The 16,788-nt window shown below is 39.4% G+C and overlaps 1 protein-coding gene across 1 annotated transcript in view; it reads left to right on the top strand.

Moving 5' to 3' along the window:
• The window catches only part of HMCN1 (hemicentin 1), a 763,653-nt gene that overhangs the window by 446,592 nt on the left and 300,273 nt on the right, over positions 1–16,788 (top strand). Inside the window, exons 21-24 of the mRNA XM_006901311.1 lie at positions 1,054–1,166; positions 7,935–8,094; positions 9,790–9,958; positions 16,564–16,691. Of these exons, the coding sequence (XP_006901373.1) occupies positions 1,054–1,166; positions 7,935–8,094; positions 9,790–9,958; positions 16,564–16,691 (570 nt within the window). The remainder of the gene's footprint in view (positions 1–1,053; positions 1,167–7,934; positions 8,095–9,789; positions 9,959–16,563; positions 16,692–16,788) is intronic.

Genomic DNA, 16,788 nt, shown 5'->3' with positions numbered 1-16,788 from the left:
GGAAAACAAACAGATTCATCCTGGAAAGGGTTAAACCGGGTGGCTCTTTGGAGGCAAGGATTCTGAGGCTCCATCTAACATATTTTGGACATGTTGTAAGAAGAGACTGGTCCTTGGAGAAGGACATCATGTTTGGGAGGGTGGAGGGACAGCACTGGAGGGGAAGGCCCTCTATGAGGTGGATTGTTTCAGTGACTGGGGTAATCAAGATGGGAGTGTCAGAGACAGTGGGGTTGGCACAAAACAGAGCAGAGTTTAGGGCTGTTGTTCATAGGTTCAATATGAGTCGCAAGCGACTCGACAGCACATAACAACAACAACAACAACAATATGTAATATGTTATGGCTGAACAGCCTGTTTCTCTATGGATGGGCTTAGTGAGCTCACAAACTTAGTGCACAGTGGATAGTGGTCAAAGATATCTGTTCATTGTGTTTCTCTCCAGCTTTCCCAAGAACTATTGAATTCTCTTTAGTTCTCTCTTATGCTTTTGTTGTTGTTGTTGTTTGGTTCTGTCAAGTAAAGTACAACTCCTAATGCTCTCATTAACAGCAGAGCTGAACTTGGTCATATTCTTTGCCATCCTTATCATCTCAGACATACTTGAGCCCATTTCGATAATCACTGTTTCAGTTAGACATTATTTATGCCTTGTTACTACAAATTATCTAGATCATAACTGTTGTATTTTCTTATTAAGTACTGTATGTAATCAAGTACTGAATGTCAAAATAAAACTCAATGTCGTCTACTTGAAACCAACTCATAGCTGACCCTTCAACTTGTTCTCAGAAGCTATAAATAGCCCAAGAGAAGATTGCCCATTTTTCTCCCTTGGAACTGCTGATGGATTTGAGAAGTGGTGGCAAATTATGGCCTTGGCAGCTCCCTACAGACTATGCCACCAGGACTTCCTAATTAATGCATGTAACTATTAAAGAAAATGAGATTTCCCTTTGTTAGGTGTTGATGTGTGCACTCAACTTTAAACAATGTATAGGACTCATAGGAAGAAGAGTTGCTCACATTCTGCATTCTGCTTGCTTCTCCAGTTCTGCCGACCATCCAGCATGGGCAGCAGATACTCAGTACAATAGAAGGTGTTCCAGTAACTTTACCATGCAGAGCGAGTGGCATTCCCAAACCATCCATCATCTGGTCCAAGGTAAGTGACACATTTAGTGAAGTTTGAGTCCTCAGGTGGTGCGAATGAGGAATGTGTCCAACCAGATTGGAAGTCCAAGCACACAGAGTAGCACCTTGGATAAAAGACCTGGCAACCTATTTCCAAACTCTCAGCCATTGAATGTTACAAATAATATAGTTCCACTCTGACACAGTAAGAGCTTTAAGGAGTCAGAATTTACTCAATTATAACTGGTTTTAAATGATGTTGTATGTTATGTTATGTTATGTTATGTTATGTACTCAACAAAACATATTTTAGTATCCTTAGTCAGCCATGAAACTTGTGAATGTACCTTGACATTTTTTGTGAAGTCAGATTTGGTTAATGGTGGCTTTATGTGTGTTACTGTAGAACTGTTCTAAAAAGGGATGTCGGAGGATGATTTCTGAAAATATATCACCAGGCACCTTTGAGTGGACATAAACATTCAGACTTTACATTAACAGCAAAATGCATCCACATTTTACATGAAATAGGGACTCCTAATAGTCTGTAGAATAAACCAAACCTATAAAGTCCTCCGGAACATGCCTCTGGAAACTTTATGATTTTTTATAAATGTTGATAGTTATAGAAAGTTATAGAAAGGCCTTTTGTTAATAGGGTCATTATGTATCATACTCGACTTGATGACAATCAACAACAACAACATAAAGCCCTCTAGTTGCTTTCTTCTTCCTATGTTTTCCTTTCCCTTTCTCCTACTCCCTGAGAATCATTTTCAAAATAACGTTCTTATCTTCAGTTATCTCAGGCATTGCTCTTAATGAACCCAAACCAACACAAACACATATTTATATCTCCTTTGTATTAGGTTACCAAGGGCTGTCATAACAAAGTACTACAAGCTAGGTGACTTAGAAAACCAGACTGGGACATTTATTATTTTCTAGTTCTAGAGGCTAGGTATACAAATTCTTGCTGATGAAATCCCATGCTGCCTCTAAAATCTCACTTCTGGTAGCTCTAACGGGCTTTTCTTAGTTTATCTTCCCATGATAATTTTTCCTCTATGTTTCTGTGTCACTTTTCCTCTTTTATAAGGAAATCACTCAAATTAGATTAGTATTCACCCTGCCCTAATCTGCCTTCATTTTAATTTAACTGATAAGATCTCAGGGGAGAAAAAAAATCCCTATTGCTGAGAAAACTGCCTGTTCTAGAAAAGAGGCACAATGAACAAACCCTGCCTCTGTGCTAAATGTGTTGTAAGGATCATCAGCATGAATCCAATCCCCAAATCCAATCTTCATCCTTGTTGCCAGCAAAGTGGCACTCTCTTTAACTCTATCCACCAAAAGCTAAGTTAGTGCTCAAAAGTTACAAGTTATAAGGGAGTTGACATTCAGTTTCACTGTTTCCATAGCCCTCTTTTAGCTACTCAGACCTGGGTCTTAGCTTACAAGAAGTAGTCCTTCAACTTGACCATTCCCTTTAACTTCAAGTCCTGGAAGTGATGGGCAACAAGTGTACCCCTGCCTCAGAAATCAGCTCGTTCCATTTTAAACAATCAGTCTTCCCCAACCCCATTCTCTTATCCTGCTTCCCTTTCTTTCAAGTGTGAATCTGTTCAATCAAAAGTCCAAGATGAGCCTTCAAATCCATGCAAATTCAAATGTCCTCAGACTACTGAGTGGAACTTAGTCTTTCAGCTAGACTAAGCCCCAGCATCCAGTACCAAATTCTACTTGTTTTGGTTTTTTATGTTGTATATGGTTGGGTTTTGTTTTTGTTTTACTTCAATTTTGGTTGTTTGTTTTTTTCACTTACAAAGTTCATATACATTGTTTTTCACACCGGATCATGCCTATTTCCTTTTTCCACCTCTCCCTCCACCCATCAAATTATGCAACCCTATGATTACCACTCTGTCCCACAGTCTTCACTCCTCTGCTCCCCCTCTTTCTATTTCTACAATGATGGTCATAGGCAGTATTTGTCCTTGCATCGTCCTAAACGTTTTACAAGTTATCTTCCTATTTCTACAATACTGGTCTTATACAGTATTTGTCCTTATAGGACACTTAGTCTCTTATGAATACTTTGTTATGACAGCCCTTAATAACCTAATGCAAAGGAGATATAAAAATGTGTTTGTGTTGGTTTGGGTTCATTAAGAACAATCAATGCCTGAGATAAAGAATTGAAGATAAGAACGTTATTTTGAAAATTATTTTCAGAGACTTGGTAGGAAAAAGGGAAAGGAAGGCACAGGAAGAAGAAAGCAAATAGAGGACTTTATGTTGTTGTCGTTGTTGATTGCCATCAAATTGATTGCGACTCGTAGTCATAACTCATAGAGGCCCTATGCGTTAGTTCACTTAGCATAATGCTCTCCTGTCTCTCATAAGTTAGGTAGTAATTTTCAAAATCATTGATCCTCCATACTGCATAGTATACCATTGTGAATGTACCATAAGTTCTCAATCCATTCAAAGGTGGTTGGACATTTGGACTATTTCCATGTTCTTGTGATGGTGAATAACGTTACTATGAACATTGATGTACAAATCTCTACTTATGCCTCAATTCTAATTTGCTTGGGATATATTACAAGTAATGGAATATCTGGGTCATATGGAATTTCTATGTTCAGTTTTTTGAGGAAACACCAAACTGTCGTCCAGAGTGGTTGTACAATTTTATGATCCCAGTGAATAAGAGTTTTATCTCGCCACATCCTCTCCAACATTTATTACTTGCTGTCCTGTTAAACTTTGCAGCTGCTACAAGGGTGAAATGATCAACTGATATTTGACAAGGCAATAAAAACTATCAAATGGGGAAATGACAACTTCTTCAACAAATGGTGTTGGGAAAAACTGGACTGCTACCTGCAGAAAGCTGAAACAGGGTCCACATCTCACACCATATACAAAAATCAGCTCAAGGTGGATCAGAGACTTATGTGTAAAGTCCAAAACCATAAAGATCATAAGAGTAAAACTGAGATCAAACTTAGACATCCTAGACTATGGTATAAAAAGACCACCAAATACAGCCAGAAATATATACTCTGGAGAAGATGTAATTGATAAATGAGACCTTCTAAGTATTAAATCTCTGTGCATATCAAACTTTTTTTCCAACAGAGTGAAAAGAAAACCTACTGCTTGGGGGAAAAACATTGGCAATACTATTTCAGACAAGGGTCTTATATCAAAAGTGTACAGAATCTGATAGGGCCTCCACAAGAAAAAGACTGATAACACCATTACAAAATGGCGAAAGACATGAAAAGAATTTTCACAGAGGAAGATATTCAGATGGCCAACAGGCACATAAAGAAATGCTCAAAATTATTGGCAATAAGAGAGCTGAAAATCAAAACCAAATTCTACTTTTAACAAGCTTATCTCTAGGGCAGATCTTCCCTTTTAGTACTTCCATTAATTACTGGTCAAAGGCAGAATTATGTGCTTTCTTAATCTGCACTATCCAGTGTTCATTTATATCATACATTGTTTATCCCCCTGATTGACATATAACCACCCATACACATTGAGCTGTATCCATGTACATTGCGCTCCACACTATCCCTCATACACATTGTACTTCATACAATAAACTATTGAAGGGAGCTGGTGAGTATGCTAACTCAGAGTGATCACCTGGATCCACTGGAGTGGAGACAGGAGGAATACAACAATGAGTACACAGGCTGAACTTGGACATGATACTTCAGCATGCACAGATGTGCATGCATAGATGTCTGGATAAGCAAAAAAAGGTTGTAGACTTGAGGAGCAGGGAGTCATGAGGCTTCTTAGTTTATTGACTTGGCCCCATGTGGGGGCTAAGGCTGAGTGGAGGAAGACCAACATGCCTAGAATGCAGAGAGAAGTGTGTACACCTGAGTTTGATGCTGATTTCTATTTGAACCTAGCCACAGATGGCTGGGAATGACTTACCCAGAGCCCAACCAGAAGAAGATCCATGCTTTGAGCTAGTGTTGATGATCTGTTCCTGCACCTGATGGCTTGCTCTGGACTGGATTTTATTTGTGGATGCGGATGCTCAAAGTTTCCACATTGAACAGATGATTTTTCAGTTAATGGGATATGATTGTACCCTCAGGATACTTGTTTAATGGGGATGGGAAAGTCAGAAATTGGCTATTTAGAATGAGGATATTATGGCATAAGTCATGAAGTAGATGGCTTATACATTTTCACAAATGTAGTTATTAGTAAAATTTTAAGGGGGGGAAACCCCCACAATATACGTGAACTAAAAACAATGTAAATGAAATATTGTGTAAAACACAAAGTACATCCATGAAACACAATATATATAAATCATTTAATGTAAACCAATAGAGAGAGAGAGAGAGAGAAAGCCCCCAGAAGCAAGCTTGCAAAGTTTACCTGATACACTAGGTTTTTAACCTCCTGGCTCTTATTTTCTCCTTTGCATTCAAAACTCACAAAATTCATGATGATTATCTGTCAAATTATTATAATCAGAAAGAATAAAAATTAAAAAGATGCATAGAATGAAGTCTGGGAGGGATCCCAGTGTGGAACAAGAATGTGTATCATTATCCTGTGCATAAATTATTTCACCAAACAGGAATCACAGAGAACTCCATGTTCAGAGTCTTTTATAGACTTCATTGTGTAGTTATGATTGGAATCTCTTTGGCTAAATCAGATTCAATATTCATGATTAACTAAATCATGCCTCACTTCCCTCCTGAGATAAGCTGACCAGTTTTCTGAACCTGACCTTCTCACTTTCATAAGTTCTCAAATGTAGTGTTTGTTTTAGATAGTAAAAGTATCTTGGCTATCTAGGAAATTCCAAAAATTATTGCCCAGGAATGAAGAGCAAAAGATTAATTATTTTAGGTAAGAGGATTCATCAACAAACCAAACTCATTGTCATTATGTGATTCTGATTTATGGCCAGAGAGTAGCTCATTGAAGGTATGGAAAATATGAGATTTGTCCTGGGCACTTGCAGGAAGTGACAGTGAGTAGTCTGTGTTGACCCAATCTACTCCAGCATTCTTACTAAAGCATGATATATACCCAGAAGTGACTTGAGATGGACACAGAGGGGGAAATTCATCCCCAGATACAAGCCCAAGAGCATGTTACACAGGGCACACAAAAGACATTGTGATGTGCCAACAATATGAAAGGTTCAGACAGTCATACAAGAGAGGGAGAGGCACATCACCCCTCTCAGCATCTGTTCATTTTGAAATTGGGAGAGAGCACAATTTAGAGATTTCCTGGGCACTTCACTACACCTCTGCTTATAGTGACCCTATGAAGAAGATAAAATGTTACCAAGAAGACAGACTAGAAAGAAAAGACTAAATGGATGTCAGAAGAGATTAAGCTCTTGGTTACATATCAAAAAGTTGGCTTAAACCTGTTAGCTGCTCTGTGCAAGATGTGACAGTTTTGCTTTTGTAAGGAATTACAGTCTTAGAAATCGTATCTGGCTGTTTTATTCTTACTATGAGTCAGAATTGGTTTGATGGCAATGGCTCTAAAAATCCCTGATATGAGGAAGCAGTCATTAATATCTGTAAATAAATATAAAGGTTAATTTTTTAAAAATTTTGGATAAAAAAGAAAATGCCAGAGGAGTTGATCCCCAAACTACACTGTATCTAGCACCTAATAGAAGTTGAATACATTTTACTAATATGGAAAATGAAATGTTTTTTTCAGGCTGGACCTTTTGTGAAATAGTTCAGAATAGAGGCCACACTGGCTCTAAAAATTGACAGAGTTGAAATTCCAGTTTGATCACTGACAAGCTCTGGGACACTGGGGAAATTACATCTCTGTGTATGAATATTCTCATTTTTAAAGTGCAAACTGAATTAGTTACTCTTTAAAAGTTCAATGTGAGCATTAAAATTATTAACTATTTTAAAAGCTCAAAGAAGCATGAGTTGTGTACCATCAAATTGGAGCTGACTCACTGTAGGCTTTCAGAGGCTGTAATTGGCATGGTAGGAGATTGCACATTTTCTTCCATGGAGTGTCTAGAGGGTTCAAACCACATACCTTTGTGTTGACAGCACAATTCCTTATCATGAAGCTACCAGAAGGGAGCTCTGGTGGCCTAGTGTCAAGAATCTGCACTACAATCCCAAAGGCACGTGGTTCAAGACCACAAGCTGCTTCATGAGAGGATGGGCAATCTTCTTCTGTGCTTTTCACTGCCTCTGAAAACCCGCTGGAGGGTCAACTATAGGTCAGTTCTGACTCTGCTATATACAACAAGCCACTAGGGCTCCGATAGCTCTGATAGCTCTGGTGGTTTAGTAGTAAGGAGGTGTACTGCTAAGGTAAAAGCATGTGGTTCAAATCCATAGCTCCTCTGTGGACAAAGATGACCAGTCCCCATCTGTACAATTTAGTGCCCTGAAAATCCACTGGAGGTCAGCTATGAGCAGGTTCCGATGTACAACAACATACCATACTCTCCAGTCACCTGTTGTTTGTTATCACCATTCTTTAAGGTTCCAATCTGTTGTTCATATGAGTAATAGTTGAGATGATGATTTCTACCAACAATGTAGTAGCTCTGGAATAAAGAAGAATATTCTGACATCTAGAAAAATCATTTAATTTATCTATTCTCCCCCCCCACATCTAGTAAACCCTCAGCCCCTTGGAAGTTTTTGTTTGTTTCTTTTCCCTTTTCTCCTACTATGCATGCAGTCACTCCTTTATGATTTTAAAAGTTACTTTGCTAAAATCCTCTTTCGCTTTGTAGAAGGGAGAGCTGATTTCCACCAGCAGTGCCAAGTTTTCAGCTGGGTCTGATGGCAGCCTGTATGTGGTGTCACCTGGTGCTGAGGAGAGTGGGGAGTACATCTGCACTGCCACCAACGCAGCGGGCTATGCCAAGAGGAAAGTGCAGCTGACTGTCTATGGTGAGATCCCCTGGAGCCATGTTTTTCCTTGACACTGACAGTCTTTGCCAAAACTCACAGTCCTCTCACAGTAATGATACCTGATAACTATACCCCTAAAGAGAACTGCTCCCCAAAGCTTATTTTTTTATTCTAACAAGAATGTGTTATCACTGCCAACCCAAACTTTTTCTACTTAGACTCTGACTTTAAGGGAGAGTAATTGTATGGCCTTTTGGAAAACATTTATGGTGTTTTTCCCAAGGAGTATTGCACCCAATCAGCTTTAGTAACAACGTTAGTTAAAACTCCTAGGGAAGCCAAACCTCAGCTATGTTTTGGTTCCTGCTTTGCCTTGAGGGGTTGCTTTTGCAGACGGCATATTTTAACAGGGCATTTCAGAGGAGCTCTTCATTGTGTTCTGAGAAGAATAGCTGAAGAGAAATGCCCTGGTTTTCTCTTCTTACCTTTCACAAGAAACACATAAATGAGATACTTTAGATATGCCATGAAACTTTGAGTAAAAGTAAAGTAAAGGGGCTCTGGTGGCACAACCTGTTTCTTGCTGCACCTTTAACACCAGCTGCTCCATAGGAGAAAGGTGGACAATCTCCTCTGGAAAGATGTATCTCCTCAGAGCTTCACTGGAGCATCACTGAGTTAGACTTGATTCAACTGCAGCGAGTTTGATCTTTTTCTCTTTGTAAAATACTTAAGAACATTAGTACCCTAAGTGCAACTATTGGTCTGGCCTTGTCTGGAATACAGAAGGTTGAAGAAAATCAAAGAATACAGGAAGCACTTCTGCCAAAGACCCAATGGACCCCATGAATCCTTACCTCCATGACCTTGAGACTGGAAAAGCTAGATAGTGCCTGGCTACAACTGCTGCTGACCACTCTGAAGGGATCACAACAGGACATCCTGGAGTGGGAGACAAATGTACAACAAAACTCAAAGCAATAAAGACTACGATGACTCATAGGGATCTCTGGTGGCCTAGTGGCAAGAAACTATGCCGCAATCCTGAAGGCACATGGTTGGATGCCACCAACAGCTCTGAGGAAGAAGGATGGGCAATCTCCTCTCATGTGATTAAATGCCTCTGAAAACCCACCAGAGGGTCAGGTCTTGGTTGATTCTGACTCAACAGTATACAACAAAATGACTGATGTGATAGAGACAAGTGTAATACTGAAACTATTGTCCTTAGTTATCCTTCAAACCTGTAGCTAAACTCATCCCAGTGGCTTGACTTTCACTCAAACAAAAGACAGGCCCACAAAGTGAACAAGAGCATCAGGAGATGCTCACTCCCTAGAACAGTCAGCCACAGGGGTAGAAGAGAAGAGCCAATGGAAAAGGGAAACACGGGCAAGAAATGAGACGAGGGCTCTTACAGTACAGTGGGAGGATTTTAATCAATATCACAAAACAAAATGTGTGTGATATGTTCAATAGAAAACGAATTTGTTTTGTAAACTTTGGCCCAAATCACAATAAAAAAGTTAAAGGAAAAGAGAGATGAAACTATTTACCAAAAACAAATTGAACAAAAAGATCATTAGTAGTCTACATTTTAATGGAAGTTAAACTGTACTTTTTTAATATGTTGTTGTTGTTGTTATGTGCCGTCAAGTCACTTGCGACTCATAGTGACCCTATTTTTTAATATAATGTATTATTTTCCCCCCTCTCAAAATGTGTTTCTTTTAGTAAGACCCAGAGTGTTTGGAGACCAACGAGGACTGTCCCAGGAGAAGCCAGTTGAGATCTCTGTCATCGCAGGAGAAGAGGTGACACTGCCGTGTGAGGTGAAGAGCTCACCTCCACCCATAATTACTTGGGCCAGAGAGACCCAGCTCATCTCTCCATTCTCTCCAAGGTAGGTGTTTCGCTATAAATTACAATTAATAAAAATGGAAACTCTTGGGACAGATGGCAGTACTCTGCTTCAGGTTTACAAATGTCTCAAAATAGCTTTTAAATTTTTTAAAAAGAAAGGAACCGTATGCCTGAGTCCACAGGAAATGTGTATCATTCTTTCACTAACTCATCGTTGTCCCATAGCTGATCCTCAGGGTTTCCAGGGGCTATGAATTACATGGGAGGAATATGTCTCATACTGCTTTCTCACAGAGCCACCAATGGGTTCAAGCTGGTACTAACTGCCTGAGGGTTAGCAGCACAACTCTCTATGAACTACACTACCAGGAAATGTGTATAAACAGTCTGGTTAATTCTTTTGTATGCTAAATACTGATTGGAAGGAGGAGTGACATCCACTTCCATAATAGCTTTCCTCCAAAAACCCTATGAACTCGGAGAGAGGATGAAAGACACCCAAGCCTTGAGCACTCTCCTTCATAGGGTCGCTATGAATCACCTGCAACTCAATGACACTTAACAACAACAACATGATAAATATTGATGCCTAGTTTAAACATTATTTCTTAGTGTTACTTCTTATAAGATTAGTGTTAAAATGGACAATAGATTCTTGTTAGTATAATGTGTGCAGTCCACATTGAATTGCAAAAATCATAGCAGAAATGAAACACAGTATGCACTCAGTGTCTGGGATTTTACTTTTTTTCTGTTGACTGTGTAAACGTCTTCTTGATTAACACTTTACACAGATAAAGACCTATTGCACTAATAAGTTGGGCAGGTTAATCTCGGAAAACAGAAAGCAGTGTTTAGAGCACAGCCTTCATTTGCCAGGGAGGTAGGAATTTAAATTTATTTTCACCAATTAAAACTTGCCTGAAACTTTGGGAAACTTTTTTTTTTCAGAGAACCTCTCTGAATCTCAAATTTCCTGTTTGTAAAATATTAGTAATACCTACTCAAAAGATTTTTGTAATGTATATTTCACATTCCCAGTCTCTCATTCACAACAACTCAACATTATGCCACAATTACAGGTGGAATAAGAGTTATAGCCACTAGATATTTCCTCTTGGAGCTGAGAAAGTATATTTATAAAGCTATAAATTCATGCTAATGTAGTTTTTCTACTAATAGTGAAGGGAAAAATATTATTGCATATAAATTTATTATTCCTTTTAAAAAAGACTAACTACTTTTAAGTAGAAGAAATACAACTTTAAACTTGATTTTCCACTATTCTTCCCACTCACATTTTCCCTTCCAGAGGCAAACACTTTTTTAAAAAAATGTGTTTTGTATGTACTTGCACCCTTAAGGAGTCTGAGTATTGTTTTCTTTGTTTTTAACTTTTACTCTATGACTGTCTGGTTGTTGGTGCATATATCTGGATGATAGTAGTGTTCACTGGACTTCCTTGTAAGCGTATGGATATGATCCTATCACTCACAATGTTGTACTTCAAGATGGACCTAGAAATTTTTTTGACTATGAAAGCAACTCCATTTTTGCTCACCTTTTCATCTGCAGAATAATATATCATATGATCATCTGACTCGAAATGCCCCATGCCAGTCCAATGCCTAGTACGTCAATATTTATGCGTTCCATTTCTTTCTTAACAATTTCTAATTTTCCTGCATTCATGGTTCTCACATTCCATGTTCCAATTACTAGTGTCTGCGTACAACTGTTCCTCTTCCTTTGTATTTCCATGCTTGACAGTTCTACCTAGGTTGCCCTTTCTGTTCTGCCATGGATGTGCTCACCAAGTTGTACCAAAAAATCTGGAGAACAACCACTTGGCCAACTGACTGGAAGAGGTCTATATTTGTTCCCATCCCAAAGAAGGGTGACCCAACTGAGTGTGGAAACGACAGAACAATATCATTGATTTCACATGCAAGCAAGATTCTACTGAAGATTATCCAAAAACGACTGGAACAGTACATCAGCAGAGAACTGCCAGAAGTCCAGGCTGGGTTTAGAGGTACTAGGGATATTGTAGCTGATGTTAGATGGATCTTAGCTGAAAGCAGAGAATACCAGAAGAATGTCTATCTGTGTTTCATTGATTATGCAAAGGCATTTGACTGCGTGCATTATAACAAACTGTGGCTGACTCTGAGAAGAATGGGAATCCCAGAACATTTAATCGTGCTAATGCGAAACCTATACTTGAACCAAGAAGCAGTAGTCAGAACAGAGCAGGGCAACACTGCATGGTTCAAAATTGGGAAGGGTGTACGCCAGGGGTGTGTTCGGTCTCCATACCTTTTCAACCTGTATGCAGAGCAGATTATCAGAGAGGCTGGGCTCCATGAGGAGAAGTGTGGCGTTAGGATTGGTGGACGATCTATCAACAATCTGCGTTATGCAGATGACACAACCCTGCTCGCTGAAACTGAGGAGGACCTCATGCACTTACTGCAGAGGGTCAAGGACTGCAGCCTTCAATATGGACTGAGGCTCAATGCCAAGAAGACAAAAATTCTCACCACTGGACCAATCTGTAGCATCAGGATGGATGGTGAAGTGATTGAGATTGTTCACAGCTTCAGTTTGTTCGGCACCACGGTCAACACTCTTGGCACCAGTAGCCAGGAAATCAAAAAACGTATTGCGATGGGAAAGTCTGCTGTTAGGGACCTCTCTAAAGTAATCAAGAGCAACGGTGTCTCTCTGGAGATTAAGGTGCGCCTGATACAGGCCATGGTTTTTGCAATCACTTGTTATGCATCAGAGAGTTGGGCAATGACTAGGGAGGATAGAAGGATAATTGACGCCTTTGAGCTGTGGTGCTGGAGAAGAGTACTGAATGTACCATGGACTGCCAAGAAAACAAATAGATTCATCCTAGAGAGGGTTAAACCAGGCTGCTCCTTGGAGGCAAGGATTCTGGGGCTTCGTCTGACATACTTTGGACATGTTGTAAGTAGAGACAGGTCTTTGGAGAGGGACATCATGCTGGGCAGAGTGGAGGGACAGCGCAGGAGGGGAAGACCCTCTATGAGGTGGATTGATTCAGTGACTGGGGTAATCGGGATGGGTGTGTAAGAGGCCATGAGATTGGCACGGGATAGAGCAGGGTTTCGGGCTGTTGTACATAGGGTCGCTATGAGTCACCAACAACGGCACATAATAACAACAACAACTATGACTGTCTGCTATTTGTCTATTTTAACATTTATTGCCATTCTACTATTTGCATTATTACAACAACATTCATCTAGTTTTATGCCTACAAATTGCATTTTTTGATTTTTAACCACCATGCTGTTGTGATAGTGTCCTTAGCGGTTATGCTAATGGTTGGCAGTTGAAATTCACTAGCTGATCTAAGGGAGAAAGGTGGGACGTCTTCTATCATAACTGGAAGAAACAATTTGATTTCTGGGATAAGGTAAATAAACGAGGCACCCATCAGAGGCCCCTTCCAGGACTGAAAAGGAACTGGCGAGTATGCTCACTTGTAGTGATCATCTGGATCTACTGGAGTGGAAGCAGGAGGCGGGCAGCAATGAAGAGACATGCTGTCAACCTGGCATGTACAGATGTATGGATAAGAAAAAACAAAACAAACATTGCTACCTTGAGGAGCATGGAGCCGTGAGGACCACTGCTTTGTTGATTTGCCCCCATGTAGAAGCTAAAGCTGAGTATAGGGACCAGCTTCTTTAGAATGCAGGAGAAAGTGTAGAATCCTGAGTTTGTGGCTGATGCCCATTTGGACCTAGTCACAGATGGCTGGGCATGAGTTCACTAGAATCTAACCAGGTGAAGAAAAGGTTATCCATTCTGTGGTTTTTTGTTTGCTTGTTTGTATGGGTTTGTTTTGTTTTTGAACTGGACTTCGCTTGTAGATGCAGATGCTCCAACTTTTCAAACTGATGTGAAGATTGTCATCCAAAGGGACAAGCTTATTCCCTCAGACTACTGGTTTGATGTTGTTATTGTTGTTGTTGTATGTGCCATCGAGTTGCTTGTGACTCATAATGACCCTATGCACGATAGCTCCATACACTGTCCTGTTCTGATCCAATCTCACTGCCTCTGACGTACCCATCACTTTCCTCCAGTTACTGTGTCAATCCATCTCATCTGGGGTCTTCCTCTCCTGAACTGTCCCTCTACCCTTCCAAGCATCATGTCCTATTCCAAGGACTGGTCCCTCCTAGCAACATGCCCGAAATATGTAAAACAAAACAGAGCTTTAAAATGCTTACCCCCAAGGGGCAGGTTTTTTTCACCCTCTCCAAAACAAACTTGTTTGTTCTTTCAGAAGTTCGTGATATATTCAGTACTCTTCTCCAGCACCACAACTCAAAGGCATAGATTCGTTTGTCATTCTCAGTCATTGTGCAGCTCTGGATGCACATCAAGCAATTAAAAAGACTATGACCTGGATCAGGCACACCTTATTCTCTAGACTGACATTGTTGCTCTCTGAAGAGGTCCTCAACAGCAGATATTCCTAACGTAATTCATCTTTTGATTTCCTGACTGCTGGTGCCAAGAGTGTTGATTGTGGAGCCAAGCAAAGTGAAATTGTTAACAATCTCGATCACTTCTCCATCTATCACAGTCCTGCTAATTGGCACTGTGGTGAGAATCTTCATCTTCTTGATATTGAGTTTCAATCTACATTGAAGGCTGCAGTCCTTGACCTTTTGTAGCAAATGATTCAGGTCCTCCTCAGTTGGGGCAAGTAAGGTTGTATCATCTGCCTAACACATGTTCTTAATGAGTCTTCCAATCCTGATTTCTTCTCATCTAGTTTAGCCTGCCAAATGAACTGTTTGTTCCACATATAGATTGAAAAACTACGGAGACAGGATGCTTCCCTAACACATTCCTTTTCTATGTTTGAACCATGCAGAGTTTCCTTGCTCTGTTCTGACAACTGCTTCCTAATTCAGGTATAGGTTTCATATAAGCACAATCAAGTATTCAGGGATTCCCGTTCTTTTTAATGTCAGCCACAATTTGTTGTGATATGCAGAGTGAACTGCCTTTGTATAGGCAATGAAACATAGATAGATATTGCTCTGTTATTCTCTACTTTCAGCTAAGATCCTTCTGACATGGGCTATGACTTCCTTCATGTCATGCCTCTTTTAAACACAGTTTGTATTTCTGGTAGGTTTTGTATAATCTTCAGTAAGGTTTTGCTTATGTGTGATATTAGTGATATTGTTCAGTAATTTCAACACTCTGTCTCCTTTTTTTTTTTGGTGTGGGGATTACTATGGATTTCTTCCAGTGAGTTGACCTGGTTATTGTCCTCCAGGTTTCTTGTCACAACCTGGTGAGCATATCCAGGGCAGCATCTGTTTGCTGAAATATGTCAATTGGTATTACATGATTCCTGGGGCCTTTTTTTTCTCCTCTAGTTCCTTCAGACTGATTTTATAGTTTTTTGACAAATCAGAAATTGACTATTTAAAATAAGGATATTCTGGCCTGAGGCCTGAAGTAACTGGCCTATATGCTTTCACAAAAGAAATTATTGGTAAAATGATTAAAAGAGGAAAGTTAATACTTAAAACATGATGATTAATAACCAGAAAAACAAGAGGATGGTATGTCATGCCAAGGGTTCATATTTTAAATGCCTTTCCTAGCCATTAAGTTTGAATTCTCCACATGGATGAATGGGGACATGTGAATGGGGTGTGTTGGTCTGGTCACAAGGGGATTGACTTGTCTTACCATTAAGTTGAATGGACTCAGCAGCAGACATTGAGAATCTCACCATCAGCAAAGAAGAAGCAGAGAATGTAGAATGTGTGTCCCAAAGGAGCAAGTATGCCTGAATCGCTCAGACCAGGGCCTGCATAAGCATCAGAGAACCAGAGACCTGACAGGAGTAGAGTTAACATTTGCTCTGCATAGGTAGATAGAACTTTGGAATACAGAGTTATATCCTGGGCCATTTTAGACTATTAAAATAGATCTAAATAGTAGATCAATTATAATTAATGAGATGAAACACAATGTGTATGAATGGTTCTATAACATACCATGAGTGCATAGTTAATGAACACTGCATTGGGATAGATGAGAGAAATAGTTGATTAAAAGGAATAAGGAATATATGATTACGCATTATATGTATGACAACTGTCCAGAATAAGAAGTGCATTGCAAAGGTGTACAATTTTGTGTATAGGGGAAGCAGGAGGGAGGAAATTGTGTAACAGTAAATGAATACTAAAAAAAAAAATAGAAAGTGAACTGGGGGAGGGGGCAGGAAGGGGAGGGAGGAAACGTGCAACAATGAATGAATGAAAATCTAACTCTTCTGTAAACTCATTAAAATCACAATAAAAAGGTTTGTTTTAAAAACCACAACTAAAAAACACTTAGAAAAACATTTAAAAGGCAACAGAAATTAATTTTGTATTAGCAAGAACATCATACCTAACACACAAGATAATTAGCAAAATTTCTGACTTTTAATATTTAGAGAGCGATGATGTTCCAGAAGGTAGATTGTTTTTCAAACTACTTTCAGGTAGTAATTTCACAGTAAAGTTCCTCTACAAAGGAGATATTTAAGTTATATATCTGTTGTCTACTATGATTTCTTCCTTTTAGACACACATTCCTCCCTTCTGGTTCAATGAAGATTACTGAGACCCGCGTTTCAGACAGTGGGATGTATCTTTGTGTTGGCACAAATATTGCTGGAAATGTGACTCAGTCCGTTAAGTTAAATGTGCATGGTGAGTTCTGAAATGAAATGAAGTAATAGGAAAAGCTCTTCTTTGTGTATTAACTCCCATTAAATTTGGAGTAATTATGGAAACATTTTCTAAAATC

This window comes from Elephantulus edwardii, unplaced genomic scaffold (genome assembly GCF_000299155.1).
Source record: "Elephantulus edwardii isolate Elephantulus edwardi_28Jun2011 unplaced genomic scaffold, EleEdw1.0 scaffold00318, whole genome shotgun sequence".
NCBI lineage: Eukaryota > Metazoa > Chordata > Mammalia > Macroscelidea > Macroscelididae > Elephantulus > Elephantulus edwardii.
The sequence above is the reverse complement of the archived record's forward strand: the minus strand, read 5'-3'. Positions and strand labels throughout refer to the sequence as shown.